Source organism: Nelumbo nucifera, chromosome 4 (assembly GCF_055504915.1).
Source record: "Nelumbo nucifera cultivar China Antique chromosome 4, China Antique-T2T, whole genome shotgun sequence".
Classification (NCBI taxonomy): Eukaryota; Viridiplantae; Streptophyta; class Magnoliopsida; order Proteales; family Nelumbonaceae; genus Nelumbo; species Nelumbo nucifera.
The window spans coordinates 86,420,964-86,437,620 of record NC_142652.1 but is presented as its reverse complement, the minus strand read 5'-3'; the positions used below and the strand labels follow the sequence as shown (position 1 = coordinate 86,437,620).

Below are 16,657 nucleotides of genomic sequence, written 5' to 3'. Positions count from 1 at the left end.
AACCCAAACATTTAGGGTTAGTGTCTAGCATTGGATAATCCAATCCGAAATCTAACCCGACCCGAAATCAACCCGAAATACCTTCACCCGACCCACCCAACCCAATTGACAGGTATAGAGGAAACAAAACTTGAAAAAAAAAATTTAAAAAAAATTGGGGAAAAGAAACAAGAAAAGTAAATAAAGTCGTGATTATCGAGTTCTTCACCCCACGCCGCGACTCCTCTCTTGACTCTGGCCTCTGGGTCTGGGAAATGGCCGTAGAGTGGCTTCTGGTTTGCCATGCCTGCATCACATTGTTGGTCGTGGTGTCGTGCCTATGCGGCCAGTGGCCAATCTTTCAGGGGACTTTCGTCGAACGTATTCATTACTTCTTGACCTTCGGCATCTATGATTATTTCCTGTACGAGCCCCGCTCTTTATTGATCTCTTCTTAATCTTATTTTCAACACCCGATTGATTCCCTAATACGCTCTCTAATTCTGCATTTTCTTTATCTTTTTCTGTTTCTTTGTTTCAGGCGATTTGTGGAGTTTGTCTTCGGTTCAAAATACAGAGATTCGGTTCTCTCTGTGGAATTTTACTGTTGCGATCGCCCCAACCCAATCTTACAGGTTTTTGTTTTTTTTTCCAGTCTCCTTTTTCTTCCTTAGTTGTTGTCAATTATCTCTGCCGTGACTGGTTCTTCAATATAGAAATCGTTGCTTAAACTGTTCAGGAAACTTGTTTCTTTCATCCCTACGTCCTAATTCGGTCTCAAAATTCTCCGACTCTCCGTCTGTTTGTTTCAATTCAATTGTAATATTAGGTTTTGCCTGTCTTGTGTAAACTCTTTGATTTTGTACCTTTAATTAATGCAAGGAATTTGTTTTACATCCACAAATGTTGTTCCGTTGTTAATTTGGCTTTTTGTGATTTTTAGGTCGTCGAAATGTTCTTCCTTTAAAGTTGATTATTGAAATTGAAAGCTTTTCCTTTCGTTAGTTTAACTTTGACTTTCCAATTGTTCATATTTTCATCCTGGAATAGTTTTTTTTTTTTTTTTTGCGGCTTCGGTTTTTTAGCGATGCATGTTTCTTATCAATTCGAAACTCATTTGATTATCACACATATTGGTTGATGGGTTTCAATTAGTGTAAACAATTTGCTTTTTTTTTTTTTTTGGAATCCATGTGTTGTTTCACTACCTTTAATGCCGATCCAATTTCATCTCTTAAACTCCCTTTTGCTTTATTTCATGATACAACTTTGAGAACCTATAGATGTATTGATTTCACTCTCTCTGTTTAGATTGTATTGAAGAAAAGAGGGAAAGAAATCCAATTTCTTCTTCTGATTTCAACTAGTCGTTTTTTTTCCCGCTAGCTTCTAAGAGTTTCTTCGGTGGTCTTTAGCTCTGTGAAGGATTTCTTGTTCTTCTGATGATTCCCGGTTTCCTGTACAGGGATACCTAGTTTTTTTTTTTTTTTTTTTGAATACTTCAATTTTAATGTATATTTTGTATCTGACACCTTTTTGCAGCCATGTCCTTGCCGTATATGGGTAACATGATTTTGATCTAGGAAAAAAAGAGGAAGGGATAAAATGCAAATGAAAATATTTAAGTGCAGCTGCATTATCAGTCTTAACTAATTTTCTGAGCTCATGGTACCTTCTTGTTTGTCTGCATTATCCTGCTTATTGAGCAGATGTTGTGCATGTTCCATGGGTGAAGAAATGTTATGGCATATGATCAATAAATATTACAAAAAACTGCTTGATATGCAATTCTTTTCATTGTGAGATGAACCCATGTACATGTGCTTCATGAGTTCTCAACTTGTTGGTTTGAATGGGCTGGACTGCCGAGCTGGTTGAGCAATGTAAACTAAATTGTAATTTCTTTCCCCCACTTTGATGAAATTCCTCCTCAAGAGTACTACAGAGAATATTATTTTGATTGATTAGGATGTTGAAATTAGTATTTTCTTTTTTTTTTCTTGAAATGGGATTCATGTAGCTGAAACCAAATAACTAGGATGATGCCTATATAATTATGGCAATGAAAATACTTGATCAATGATATTTGTTGTCATAGGATGGAAGTTGTTTATTACATGTTTGTGCAAAACATATGAGCAGATATGGTTCTTCTTACTAGTTTGATCTTTTCAAGGTTTCAGCTTATTTTCTTGTGTTATGTATATGACACTTGTTAGACCTTTTATGATTATGTTGCTACCTCCTTTTGCAGATAATATATCTAGCGATAATTGGAGGAACATATTATTTTATTGTGAAGTCATCATTTAGTTATATCCCTGGTTATTATCTTAGTGCAGTCCATAGGTATAGCCTGAACACGCACTGAGACTAATGTTTCTTATATGCTAAAGATTCATGATAATAGGACAGTTGCTTGTAAAATTCCTTAGGCATTGCATGTTTTTGCAGGTACACAAGTTTGTTGGCAGTTGGTGTGGGTGTGCTGCTCTTTCTATTGACTAGCTTCTCTGATCCAGGAACTGTGACAGCTAAGAATGTTTCTAAATACCTCACTGCTTATCCTTATGACAATGCCATATACACACAGAAAGAATGTAGAACATGCAAGATTCCAAAGTATATATATATATATTTTTTTTTTTTCAAAATTTTGAGTCTTGTCATCAATGTGTTTATTATGGAGCTTTGTTTTCAATATTACCTAATGGGAATTTTGTTTCTCTTCTAGACCTGCTAGATCCAAGCATTGTAACATATGTGATCGCTGTGTAGCCCGGTTTGACCATCATTGTGGATGGATGGTTGGTTTTCTTTTTTTTTTTTGTTTCTATTCCTATTATTAGTTATTGGTTATGTGTTAATTGGATAATTTGGGTGGGTTTTACTTTGATAATATTTAATCTGCAGACTGTTTTTGCAGAATAACTGCATTGGGGAGAAAAATACCCGCTACTTCATGGCCTTCCTTCTTTGGTGAGGCATCATCTAATTTTGCATTTCATTCATCAAAATACTATGTACTTCTATGATTGTCATGAATATCAGTCGTGTATCTGATCTCAGTTTTAGACAGGGCTGGATCTAGGCTCTGCAAAGTGATAGATGGCCTTGACCACTCTGCCAAGTCTCAAGTATTAAGGCTGATGCCTTGGACATTTTTTTCCTAATTGAATTACTTGCTATTGTGGCTTTAAACAGAACACAATGGTGACAGGATTCATGTAGTCAACCCTGTATAGTTGGGGAGAAGGCTTGGATGATGATGACTTACTTGCTATTATCCCTAATTTCATTCCAGATTTCATATTGTGCTTCCTGCATCCAATTTGGTTTTATGCTTCTTTTCACGTTAAGTGCCACTTTTCAGGCATTTCCTTATTTGCTTATATGGAGCAATCGTCCTTGGATTGGTCCTTGCTGGTCAATTGAAAGAGTTCAAAGTTATATACCTTCTGACAGGTAAATCTAAGCAGCAATTATCACATTTCGTTGGTGTCTTGGTTGATGGACCTAATTGATGGGGAGCCCTCTTCTTTTGTCATTTTCAGCTTTTTATGGCATCGAGAACTCGTTCTCCAGTTTATTTCCACATGTTGTACAGGTGAGAATATTTCTATAACTAAATGCTCCCATTCTGTAATTGAACTTCACAGTGAAAATTCATTGTGGCAATGGTAGGATCTCCCTTTTTTCAAGGATGTCCTGTCAGTGCACAGTGCTGTATAAATTGAACTGTTTGAATGTATGGGGGGGCTACACTTGTTTTCACGAATTTCCCTTGGCAGATTATAAACACATAAACTGCTTGCTGCACAGAGGGATTAGGTCCCAATTGCTAGTTCAAACTTGTTGATTGTCTTTCTCAACTTCTGCTAAATGTTTTTTTAATGCATGCAGTGGTTGTTAGGTTCCTACAACACGCAGATACTTCTTATGGTGTTCCTAGCCGTAGTTTCCTTGCTACTGATGGGATTCTTTGGGTACCATGCCCATCTCTGTCTTACAAATACCACTACGAATGAGGTAAGTTTTATATTTTTATATTTTCTTACATATCCTAGGCTTTACTAAATGCAATTCTTTGGCCTAATGTGTACAATATGGAACCTTTCCATGAAACTTCCTCGTATCATTTATTTATACTTTTTGATTGTTGCCACACAGATTGTGACATTTTTCTGGTAAAATTGATGCTAATTGGGATAATGTTTCTACACGTGCTCGGATTGGGTCCTTTCTTTGAAACTTCCTCATATTCTCTCTGTTTTGTTCTGTTTTGAAACTACAGAAATTCAAGTGGCAAGAGTACATAAGCTGGAAGAGGAAAGTAAATGAAGCAAAGGTGAGTGCTGCAGCGCTCAAGGCAAGTATCAGTGGGATGAGTGTAGAAAAGAAGCCTCCAGAGAGCAAATGGAGGGCTTTCTTCCGAAGGTCCCCATTGGAAGATGCTGAGGCTGTTGTTAAGAACAATATTTATGATAAAGGAATACTCTGCAATCTGTATGAGGTGGTATTTCCCCTGTCAACAAGACCATCGTTTTCTCGCAGCGAATCAAAATTGGACTGAAGAATGCTCAGTGGCTTTTGGCTCCTGCTTGGGCGCCTTGTTGTATAGTATTTACTAGTTTGCTTGCTGGCTTTCTTCGGGAATTACTTATTTTGGATGTGCCACATCCAATTCATGGCTTATTGATTGGATGGTCCTGATCGGTGGTGATAGGTTATACAAACTTTGTTTGTTTCTTCTAATATACACATTAGAATATAGCAAACCTTCTTTTTTTTTTTTGGTAAATAGAGAATTTCATTGAACCAAAGAAACAGAGAAACAAAGCTAAACCAAGGAGAAAGAAAAACAAACTAGAACCAAACAATAAACTACTACAAAACAACTACTGACTAAAGAAAACAAAACAAACTACAGCTCCCCCACTCCCTGCACTCAAAACTTCTTTTCTGAGGAGATCCGAGAACCAAAAAGGAAAAGCTTTAAAAAAACACGCATCCTTAGCGAGACCAGCTTGATCCAAGGCGTGAGCTAAGGCATTTTTCAGATCTTGGAATCCAGCTCAAAGTGAAGGATTTCCCAACACTACCAGGCTTTATGTCTTTACGCAAAAAGAGATCTTTGGAACAAGAATTTTCTGTGGAATTCAGACTATTTATCAACTGCAAACAGTCAGTAACAAAGACTACTGAATCAAGAGACAAATTAACAGCCAACTTTAAAGCTCCCGATAAGGCTTTTCCTTCAGCAACTAACGTTGAAGAAGCTCCAAAAGAACCGAATTTAGCAGCCACACAAAGACCATCAGCATCTCTAATAAAAAAACCAAAGTTAGCTTTTCTAGGATTAACAAAACTACCATCTACGAACACTTTAAAGGCTCAGGTTGCTGATCTAAAGTCCAGGAAATATGAACATTTTAATGAAATGAAATAAAGAAACCGAGCCTGCCTAGACCCAATCAGATCGCAACCCAATCCAAAAAAAAATCGGGTTGGATTAGGCTTGGGGTTGGGGGGTGGGGTTCAACAACTGGGGTTGTGTTATGGTTCACCTTAGATGGATCTCAACAAGCCTGACTTGCACCCTTGATTAAGGGTGTCAATGGACCAGTTTTGGATTGGACCCATCTAAATCAAAATCAATTTGGACAGATTTGATGGACCAATAAAACATTGAATTGGACCAGTCCAGCCTTAATGGTCCAAAGCATTTATTGGATTGGATTGGACCTGGTCCATCTGTAATAGAGTTATATTGGATTGGGTCAGATTGAACCAATATCTGGTCCATTGATAGAAGATAAGAATACAAGTGTCAATGGACCAGGTTTGGATTGGGATAAATCTAAATTATAACCAAATTTAGCAGATTTGATGGTCCAAACATTGAATTGGACCGGTCCAAAGTATTCATCAGATTGAATTAAATAGAGGTGTAAATCGGGCCGTGCTGCCCGCGGCCCGGCATGGCCCGACACGAACTTGGACCAGCCTGGCACAACCTGACACAATCATGCGGGCCGTGCCACGGGCATGACCCATATATTTATATAATATCATATAAATTATAATAATATAATAATATATATAGTATATAATATATTAATAAAATAAATAATTTTTTAATTTTATTATACTAATTTATTTAATTATTGTATATATAAGCAATTGTATACACAAAATTCATATAAAATTAAAATTTTAAGTTTTCTTTTTCAATTTTTTTAAATAAATAGCTTTGGCCCGATGCATGGTCCGACCTGGCCCAAGGCTCGGCCCACGACACGACATGGGCCTGGGCCATGGGCTGTGCCGGGCTGACCCTCAAATTTTTCACTAGGGAGGGCGGCACGACCCATAACAGCCCGCACTTTGCGCAGGCTGCCTGCAAGCCGTGTCGTGCTGACCCGGCACAACCCACTTTACACCTCTAGATTTGAACCTGGTTCGTTTGTAAAGGATTTATATTGGACTGGATTGGATTGGACCAAATCTGATCCAATTGACACCCCTACACTCAAAGCATAAAGGTCCCAGCAGGTAGCTGCCTATCTAGCATTGACTTGGGATCTAATTCCCCCGATGTTTTAAAAAGTTAAACTTGTATTGTGTAAGAAGTTAGAAAATAGTCCATGTTTTTATCCAAATCTTGGTAAAAATTAGGGCTGTTCATAACAAGACCCAAATCGACCAACCCGGTCCAATCCAACCCGAGTTGGCCGATTTTTCTTCAGCACCGGTTGGTTTTGGGTTACAAAAAAATATAAACCAATGGTTCAGTTCAGTTTCGGTTTTCACACATGAAAACCGAAACGGAACCGACCCGAACCAACTTAGATATATATTATATATATTATATTTCAGATATATTATATATATCTGATATATTTCAGTTTTACTATATATATATTTCAGATATATATTTGTGGTCAGCTTTATTTAAAAAATGTACGTATTATATATAAAATTTCTGATATATAAAATATCAGTTTTAATCCATCAAATCATTTTTAATTTCCAGGCATCCAGCCTTTGCTTTCTTAGACTTGAATCCTTTACCATTCACACTGAGAGAATCATTCACAAAATCGACCCAAACCGATTCAAACCAACCAGGTCGGTTTTACTTAGTATTGGGTCGGTTTCGGTTTTATTTCTCAGTAAACCGACCAGATTGGGTTGGTTGGAAAAACGCTAATAAATTGACCCAACCCGACCCGTGAACAGCTCTAGTAAAAATTAAAAAAAAAATAAATTGAAAGGGTGGAGAAGTAAAACTCTCTCAATTTCCGGAAGGATTACCATTACCATATTGAAAGCGGTGGTGACAAATATAGCCCAGCACCAAATGAGCCTTTTCTAGCTACCAAAGCATATATAGTAAGAGAAGTTGATAGACTCCAGAAAAAATTCCTTTGGGCAAACAAGAAAGGTAAGAAGCCCCTCAATTTAGAAAAATTGGAATAAAGTATGCATGTTAAGATCAAATGGTTGGATGGACATTCGTAAAATGGAACGCATTAATGTAGGCAATATAATATAATATAATGAAATTAGGATGGGGGGTCTTGGAGGATAATGATAATTTATGAGCAAGGTTCAAACTATCATGCCGGGGGCTTCCCGATACGCCCCTACAGGTGTATCGGGATTCTGACCAGTTCAGGGGGTGGAGGAGCCTTAAACCGGCCCCCTGAACCAGTTTTAAAAAAATAATAAAAAAAGCCTAAAAAATACTATCAATATCGCTTGATATGCCCCTATCGACGTATCGGGCGTATCGATATTTTGAACCTTGTTTATGAGCAAAGGTGGTTAAAGCCAAATATTTGAAAAATGAGAAATTCTTACAAGACAAAAAATTAAAAAAATAGTACCAACTTGGAATTGGAGGAGCATTTTTAACCAAAGAGATAATATAAAAGAGGGTATTGCTTAGAAAATAGGAAATGGGAAAAAATGTAATATTTGAACAGACAACTGGGCAATGAATGGCTCATTAAAAGAGATTATGCCTGTCAGAATTGTTAGAAGTAGTTAACAGGGGTAGTATTAATTGTCTTTTTCATATTATTTTTTTCTGTTATATCTGTTTTTCCTAAGAGTATTGTAGTTATTTTAGTCTTAGTAGAATGTTAATACAACCTGGATTGACAGTAAGGAGAAGAGAACAAATTTCTCCTTTCTAGTCTTCCCTCTTTTCTTCTCCTTTTCTTCTCTCTCCCTTCCCTTTCTCTTCCTATCTTCTTCTCTTTCTTTCTTCTATTCTTTTCTTCATTTTTTCTTACTTTATTATAGTTGGAACATTGTATTCGAGCCTTTAGGTCCACTGTATTGTTCGCAACACTGTTCACGTCCCATCTTTTTGTGCCCTAAGAATAGTTGGAAAGGAAAAGGACTTAAGAGGACTAATTGCCCACTAGGAAAAGATGCTTTAATGCCTCAAATTGCAGTGTTGTGTGAGTTGATGGTATTTTTCTAAAAGTCCTCTATTCGGCAATTTGAAGAGGGCAGCTTTGTGATGTTTCAAGTTATGAGGTAGGTGCTCCTCAATGTGTGGTGATTTTGTAGTGGTTTGTGTTGTGGTGACACCTTGTGGTAAGTATGCAATCTATTCCAAGTGTTTGTAAAGTAGAGGGCTGATGATTCCTGGTGTTTTCCCTAAAGAAGAAGGTGTGTTATAGTAGTTGCATACCAACTGTTTGACAGTTTGCCTAGGCGACAAATCAATGATCTCTTCTCACTCATGGCTTCATCAAATGGTAGCACTAAACCTATAGTACTCGTGCAATCAGATTTCATGACTTTTCAATTAACTACGGTGAAACTCAATGGTACTAATTATATTCCATGAGCCAAGTCGGTCGAGTTATTTCTCATTGCAAGAGGCAAGTTGAAGTACATCAAAGAGGGCCATTGAAACGTGAATCAGAAGGGTACAATGAATGGGTACAAGAGAATGCCCAAATTATGACATCACTTTGGAATAGTATGGAGAATCACATAGTATAAACCTTATGGTTCTGGACACAGCCAAGGAGATTTGGGACCATGCCAAGCAATTGTACTCTGGACAAGACAATGTCACAAGAATTTACTAGTTGTACTAAGACTATTTTTCTCTTCAACAAGCTGATAAAAGTGTTGAAGAATACTATGCTTCTCTAAAAAGCTTAAGGAATGAGCTCAATGCTTGTCAACTCCTATCCATTGATTTGAAGACTCAACAAGAACAACGAGAACATCTAGATGTAGCAAGATTTTTATCTGGGTTGAGGTCTGAATTTGAACCAATGCGGGCCCAAATCTTAAGAAGCAATGATCTTCCATCCTTGTCTGAGGTTTTCTTTCTCATAAGGAGACCCTCAAACCCACATAGTGCTCATCCCCCACCTTCAGAGAGATCAGCCGTGGTAGTTTCCAGAGGAGGTTTTCCTAGTAGACATATGTGTGGTAGAGGTGGAGGAAATGCGAGGGGTTTTGTCCGTGGGCCCAAAGGTGCATGAGGAGGTGGTAGAGGGTTTGGAGGTGCAAGGGGTGGTGGTGGTCGTAGTGGTAGTGGTCGTGGTCGTGGTTTAGCTTGTGAATGCTCACATTGTGGACGAGAAGGTCACACAGTCAACTTTTGTTATGATCTTCATGGCCCTCCGTCTTCCTGGGCTAATCAAACAATGGTGGAAGGTGATTTTGGGAGTCTTAGTGTGACAAAAGATGCTCATAATTCCAATGTTGGTAAGGATAAATACACAATTTCTATCTCACGTGAGGAGTATGAAAAGCTTCGCCAGTCTGCCTCTTCTAGTTCTGGTACTGCTACACTTGTGAAGTCAGGTACTGTTTGTCTTGTTTCTAGTTCTTCACCTTCACCTTGGGTAATTGATTCTAGAGCTTGAGACCACATGACTGGCTCCTTAGATATGTTTGTATCATTGTCACCACCTTCTATCTCTCAAACTGTTACCTTAGCTGATGGTTCTTCTACTATTACTAGTACCAGTAATGTGTCTCTTGGTTCTAACCTTAGTTTATGCTCAGTTTTTTATGTCCATAATTTTCTCTTTAATCTCTTGTTTGTAAGTAAGCCTACTCAAACCCGTCATTGTTCAATAATATTTTATCCTTCATATTGTGTCTTTTAGGATCTTAAGACGGAAAAGATGATTGGTGGCGGTCGTGAAGTCGAAGGACTGTACTACTTGGATGACTATGGTCCTCAGAAGTTTTTTCATTCTTCTCTTACATTACATCAACTGCATTGTCATCTTGGTCATCTTTCTCTGCGTGTTTTGAAAAAGCAAGTCCCAACCTTAGAGTCTGTAACTCAGTTAGATTGTGAGTCATGTTAGTTGAGTAAACATCATAGAGTGTCTTTTATTCCTAGGGATAATAAGAGAGTCCTGAGTCCTTTTTCTTTAGTCCACTCAGATGTTTTGCTTTGGTCCACTCAGATGCATCTAACCAAGCTATTGGTGGTGTTTTAGTGTAAGAAGGGCACCCTATGGCTTATGAGAGTAGGAAGCTAAATATGATAGAACAAAAGTATTCATCCCATTGGAAGGAAATGACTGTGGTCATCCACTGCTTACAGGTATGGAGACATTATTTGTTGGGAACAAAGTTTGTGGTTTAGATAGATAATATGGCAATGACCTATTTCACTACATAAAAGAAGTCTGCCTTGAAGTAGGCTTATTGGCAAGAATTCCTTGCTGAGCTCGATGTGACCTTTGAACATAAGCCAAGGCGGCATAATCAGGTTGCAGATGCCCTCAATAGGAAGATTGTAAGTGAGATGGTGGTGTCAGCTAGTGCAATGAAGACTGATTTCCTCCCCAAGATCATGGTGAAAACCCAGCATGACTCTATCACATAGAAGTTGTTGCACTAGGTCCAAGAAGGTACAATGCAACGACTCTAAGTGGAAGATGGGGTATTGTATGCCAAAGGAGGTCGTGTATATGTATGTACCAAGTACTGGTGGATTGTGGCTCGAGTTGATGAAATAAACTCATGACACCCTGTAGGCTAGACATCTAGGTCAAGAGAGAACGTTGGCCTTGTTGACCAAGTTCTGTTATTGGCCAAAGATGAAGATGGACATGGAGTCGTATGTGAAGACTTGCTTGGTATGTTAGTAGGACAAGACAGAGAGAAGGAAGACTCGAGGCCTACTGGAGCCATTACCCATCCCTGACCAACCCTAGCAAAGCCTACCTATGGATTTCATCATAGGCTTTCCCAAGGTCCAAGGCTTTACATAAGTGATGGTTGTGGTAGACCACTTCTCTAAATATGCCACCTTCATCCTGGCTCCACATGCCTGTACAATGGACATGTCAGCTTAGCTTTTCTTTAGACACATTGTGAAATATTAGGGAGTGCCTGAAGACATAGTCAGTGATTGGGATGCTCGATTCACTGGGCGGTTCCAGACAACACTATTCAAATTGTTGGGGTTCGAACTGAAAATTTCTACAAGCAATCATCTACAAATAGATGGTCAAACTAAACAAGTGAATGCCCTACTAGAGGAGTATCTACGCCATTTCATGACAACCAATCAAAGGAATTGGGTGGACTTGTTGGACCCGACGCAGTTCTACTACAATTTGCAGTAGAGTTCACCTATAGGTATGAGTCCTTTTGAGTTGGCTACAGGACATCAGCCTCGAACCCCTCATGAGGTGGCTAAGCAATGCTATGAGGGGGTGTCTTTCAACACATTAGTTTGCTAGATACAAACAAGAGTTGTTGGATGAGGTTAGAGATAATTTGGTGAAAGCAGTAAAGCGGATGAAGAGGTGGGCAGACTAAGATAGGCGGTCCATGAAATTCCAAGTTGGAGACTAAGTCTTGCTGAAGTTAACACCCTAGATCTAGAAGAAGATCAGTAGCAAGACTGTGCATAGAGGCTTGGTATCCAGGTATGATGGACCATTTGAGGCCATGCAGTGTGTAGGTACGGTGGCTTACAGGCTGAAGCTTCAAGACAAATTGAAGATTCACCCCACATTCCATGTTAGTTTCTTACAAAAGTTTCACCCTGACTTACTAGATTGGTCAAGGCAAGCACAAAGGTGGGCTCCTTAGGTGATCAGGAAGCAGTTCGAGAATGAAGTGGAAAAGATACTGGATTACAAAACTCTTGGGCAGAGCAAGAAAAACTGGAAGACATAATACTTAGTGAAGTGGAAGGGACTTTTAGTGGAGGAGGCTACTTGGGAACAAGATGTGACCTTGTCCTTGTGGCATTTTGAAAAGCAGATCCAGGAGTACCTGCAGTCAGTTTCGATGAGGACATCAGATTCTTCTGGTGGGGGTGGTTTATTAGCCCTTTAGGTGTCTAGCCAAGACTGTGTAGGTGCTTGGCACTAACAAGTTTGGCGCTAAGGCCGTGGATAGGTAGGCGCTAGGCGATGGTGGACTATGCTGAGATTAGTGCACAGGCGGTTGGGCTTTATGATTAACATAGAGGACTCAAGTGTTCCACAGGTACGCAAGTGAATAGGTGTGCCACTACGCACATTGGTCATGGGCGCACAAGCAAACCAATGTGACACTAACTTGACGATAATGAGCATGCTAAAGGCAGGGACTTATGCCTTTGGTGTTGGCTGTGCGGATGAAGTGTTGATGATGGGCGACGACATCAGTAGTATGATTTTTCAGTCACCCTGATGTTTCCTTATGGTAGAGTGGCAAAAGCTTAACATACTCTTTAGGGGTGGTGTGGACTCTCCCATGGGCAGCACCAACAGCAGATTGGGTGCCCATGCCCCAAGGTTGGGTGAGGCAAGTAGCGACGATGATATGGGCATGTGGGTGACCAAGGCATTGGATTGGACACGCACCTAAATGATGAAGCGGAATTGGATGCTTACACAGTTAGATGAGCGCGCATGTGGATAGGCTGTAGGTGTTTGGCCAAGGGCATCAATGAGCGGAAGTTGGACACAACTTTCGTATGGCCGCGAGTGAGCTGAGAGTTAGACAAGTACGTGGTTTAATCGTGAGTGAGCTGAGAGTTAGACGAGTACGTGGTTTAGTCATGAGCGAGCTGAGAGTTAGATGAGTACGTGGTCTAGTTGCAAGCGTCTCGGACGCGCATACATCACACGTTCGGATTGTCGGGACACAGACTGGATAGTTACTAGTAGTTGTTATTTGGATAGAGGCGTTGAATGGTTATGAACCGTTGGCTAAGGGGTTGTTGCGGAGTGCAAGTGCTCAAAACATGGCAGCTTGGACACTTGGCATGCACAACTCTGGTCTTAGGTTTGGGCCATATGGCTTCTGGGGATTTGTTGTATTGTTGCTTTGTATAGGCCCACTATTGGGCATTTGTATAGGTGTCCTACGAGGCACCTCGATGTTGGGGGCATCCTTGGGCATGAGCACTTACCCTTTCCCCTAATTGTGCAGTAATAAAGTATTGGGGCAGCATTCCTTTGATAACCTCTTGTGTATTTTGTTGCATTGTATTGATTCCTTGTTCTTTGGCTGACCAAGGCAGTTGCTTGGTACCACACGAGGGTTTAACAAGACAATAAGCTCGCAACAAAAGTAAGGTTTTTCCCAAAGGGTTTAATTGTGATCCAAATTGCAACCAGAAGATGCAAATTGCATTTTTATAAATTACCAAGTGGCTAACCAAGTATGGGCAATGGTTTCTAACCAAGTCTCAACCCCTAGTACTTTGAATATGAGTACTGTGGTAGACTTGTGGGTTGAAATGAAGAAAAAAAATTATGAGCTATACTGGGAAAGATAACGAGCATTTTATGATATTAATGGGAAAAAAGAAATGAAAAAGTGTGGAATAATAAAATTTTTCTTCCTCCTCAAATAATCATAAAAGCTCTCAAAAATGTCATCCAATAATATAATAATGCAAGAATATCATAGGGAGTCCAGGATTGAAATCTGTCATGTGCATAGGGAGGGGAATCTGGCAATGGATTGGCCAGCATAGAAGCATGGATGTGGATCGTTCAAGTGATTATAGGCTAGATTACATAATTGTAGCAGATACTCTAGGTGTTGTTTTTCCTAAATTGGTTTAAGGTCTTTCTTTTGAATAAAAAACAGCCAAGATATTATACGGTGAAAGTAATGGGAACCACATGGACATGAGGATGTTGGGCGAGATGGGCCTCACGCTTTTAACCTATATATATATATATATATTTTTTACTTTTAGAAGGTGGGGATTGTCCTGTTTGAAAACTTAATAATTTTTACCTTATATAGATTTAATATAGACATCATTCCGAACGGGGATGTAGCTCAAATGGTAGAGCGCTCGCTTTGCATGCGAGAGGTACAGGGTTCGATCCCCTGCATCTCCAAATTCTTTTAAAATTTTCTATCGTACCTACTGCATGTTTTCTTTCTTCCATCGAGCGAGGCTTCAGTTCACTTTCCCTCTCTTTTTGCCGTTGAAGATTTGTGACAGTAAAAAAGGAGATATGGCGGTGGTTTCTATATCCGTGATGTGCTGCCACTAGGTGATGATTTGCACATAAATTGACGGACGCTATAACATCACTGTGGCAATTGAAAATAGGTTGTCTTGTTAGTTGTTAAATATCTTCTTCTGTGCGGCGGCATTGTTATTTTTCTGCTAGACTAGAAATTTAGCACACTTCTCCACATTCTGAAATGATTCAACAACATCTTCTGTATGCAATGTACCATGAGAAATGCATCTGTTATCAGGTATTTGTGTTTCATGTATTGAATTAATCTTAATATAATCAAATTTTCTTTATTAGAGAGACCTTATCCTTGCATTTTTCCCTCCTTTCTTACAGTATATAATTCCACCCCCTTTTCTGTTTTTGTATGTGGATAGCTCTTTGAATTTGTCCTTGAGAACAATGTACTGGAATGAAACCTGAAGCTACATATTAGAAAAAATTATTAAGAACTTTGGGGGAATCAGCCTAAATATACTATGGTCTCCTTTCCTTACATCCTTTTTCACTTTTTATATTATTGATCATTTGTCACATGTTGATGGTGTGGGATGCTAATGTGAGATATCCCACACCTATAGTATGGGATATTGTTGTGTGGTATATATGTACTTGGGTTCCCTCCCTCTAACAGCTAGCTTTTAGGGCTGATTTCTCTTATCAGGATTCATTAGCATTTCTAAGAGCCTAACTATATATGTTTAAATGCAAAGAGAAATATGTCAAGCAATTTCTTTCTGCTTTTATTTGAGGAGCTGGTCAAAACCTTTGTGATTGTGGCTAATCTATCGCCTCGTCTTTGCAGCAGTAAATGATGTGTGGAGGGTTTTATCTTTAAAATTTCTCTGAGAGTGGTTTTGTTGATGCCGTTATGAAGTTTTCCTATAGATCAGTAATTCTTTTAGCAATTTTGCTTTAGCTCTTTTGATGTCATTGTTAACCATGTTAAAACTATTTGTCTTATAATGATACATACGTATGCTCTGCTACATGTGTGGGAGTTATTAATTCTAAGTATTAAACTTAAACTACTGTTGTCCTTGCCTGTTTTGGTCTCAAATCAAATGCTTCTGTTTTCTGGTTTCCACCTCTCCAGCTACAATATAGTATGTCATATGCATTTGGTTATTGTGTAGTTACAAACTACAGAGAACAGATGGATGTTCCAGGCACTAGGAAATAGTACACGTACACAACAAAACCATGTGTAAAATTGTCATGTAAAACCTTTTTTATTTTTAAGTCTTCCACCTTAGGGAATTCTGGAAGATGAAATGAGTGAGCATTCCTCTGGTAAACATTTTCTCCTCTGGAATTTGTGTTCAATGCTCTTAATGGAAGTCCACTGAGTTGGTATAATTTATAGCAAATGTTAACAGATTACATTGATCTGTATCAGATCCATTGGCTTGATTGGTCAATACATTTCTCCTTTGCTTTTCATTTTTTTCCCTTTTATCTTTTTTTCTGGTGGGTGGGGGGGATTTACTGAGTGGAGATACTGGGAAGCTTAACTTTATATCATTCCTTTACATGATCAATCAGTTTGTCATTCCATGGTTTCCGAAAATTTTCATGGTTGTGCTTCTGGGTATGTTCCAATGTTTGGATAAACCGTATGTGGTCCAATTCGCCAACTCTTCTCTGTACCTATAGAAGAACAACTTCAAGCTTTAGCTTTGTATCCAAGAATCCTGCAAGACCAGATAAATTGGTCCCAGTAATGAAACACCATATGGTTTGATGAAGTTCCTTCAGTTTGCCAAAGATGTTCCAGGCCGGCTAAGGTTGTATATGTGCAGGTATACTCTGCATTCACTCTGATTCACAGAATGAAAATTTCTATTTTCTTGCTTTCTTCATAATACTTTACAAGCTTATTGCTATTGTGAACTCAAACATCATCTTGATAAAACTTGTACAGCTTGTTTTGCTGAAGTTTTGGTTCTGGACTGGCTGAATGCTATGTTCATGAGAGAGGTAATCTACTTCTATAAGTTTGGAGTTTGTTCTGATACAATGGGTAGTGGGGGTTGATTTCAGTGTTATGATATCAATCTTTATCATCATAAACATGGGTGTTGTTTGTCCCTTTTTTCTCTGGGTATGTGCCTGATTTTATAAAAGTAGGAGATGTCCCAATCAGTAATCAAACATAATTCATCTGTACCTTTTGTCCATGCCAT

General features: G+C 38.8%; 1 protein-coding gene and 1 non-coding gene across 3 annotated transcripts; both read left to right on the top strand.

Annotated features, from left to right (window-relative positions):
- Positions 1 to 162: 162 nt before the first annotated feature.
- On the top strand, positions 163 to 4,780 carry LOC104613374 (DHHC-type zinc finger family protein). Of its 2 annotated transcripts, XM_010281156.3 has the most exons (10): positions 163 to 403; positions 521 to 614; positions 2,234 to 2,328; positions 2,434 to 2,601; positions 2,714 to 2,786; positions 2,906 to 2,958; positions 3,353 to 3,444; positions 3,534 to 3,586; positions 3,883 to 4,008; positions 4,274 to 4,780. In XM_010281156.3, the coding sequence occupies exons 1-10, from the start codon at positions 255 to 257 to the stop codon at positions 4,550 to 4,552; spliced, it is 1,182 nt and encodes a 393-aa protein (XP_010279458.1). In that variant the 5' UTR covers positions 163 to 254; the 3' UTR covers positions 4,553 to 4,780. The 2 variants fall into 2 exon arrangements, with proteins under 2 accessions (XP_010279458.1, XP_010279466.1); XM_010281164.3 differs by lacking the exon at positions 2,234 to 2,328 and having other exon boundaries at positions 212 to 403.
- A 9,489-nt stretch (positions 4,781 to 14,269) lies between these two features.
- Positions 14,270 to 14,342, top strand: TRNAA-UGC (transfer RNA alanine (anticodon UGC)). Its single transcript has one exon. It is a non-coding gene; the product is annotated as a tRNA-Ala (tRNA).
- Positions 14,343 to 16,657: the final 2,315 nt, after the last annotated feature.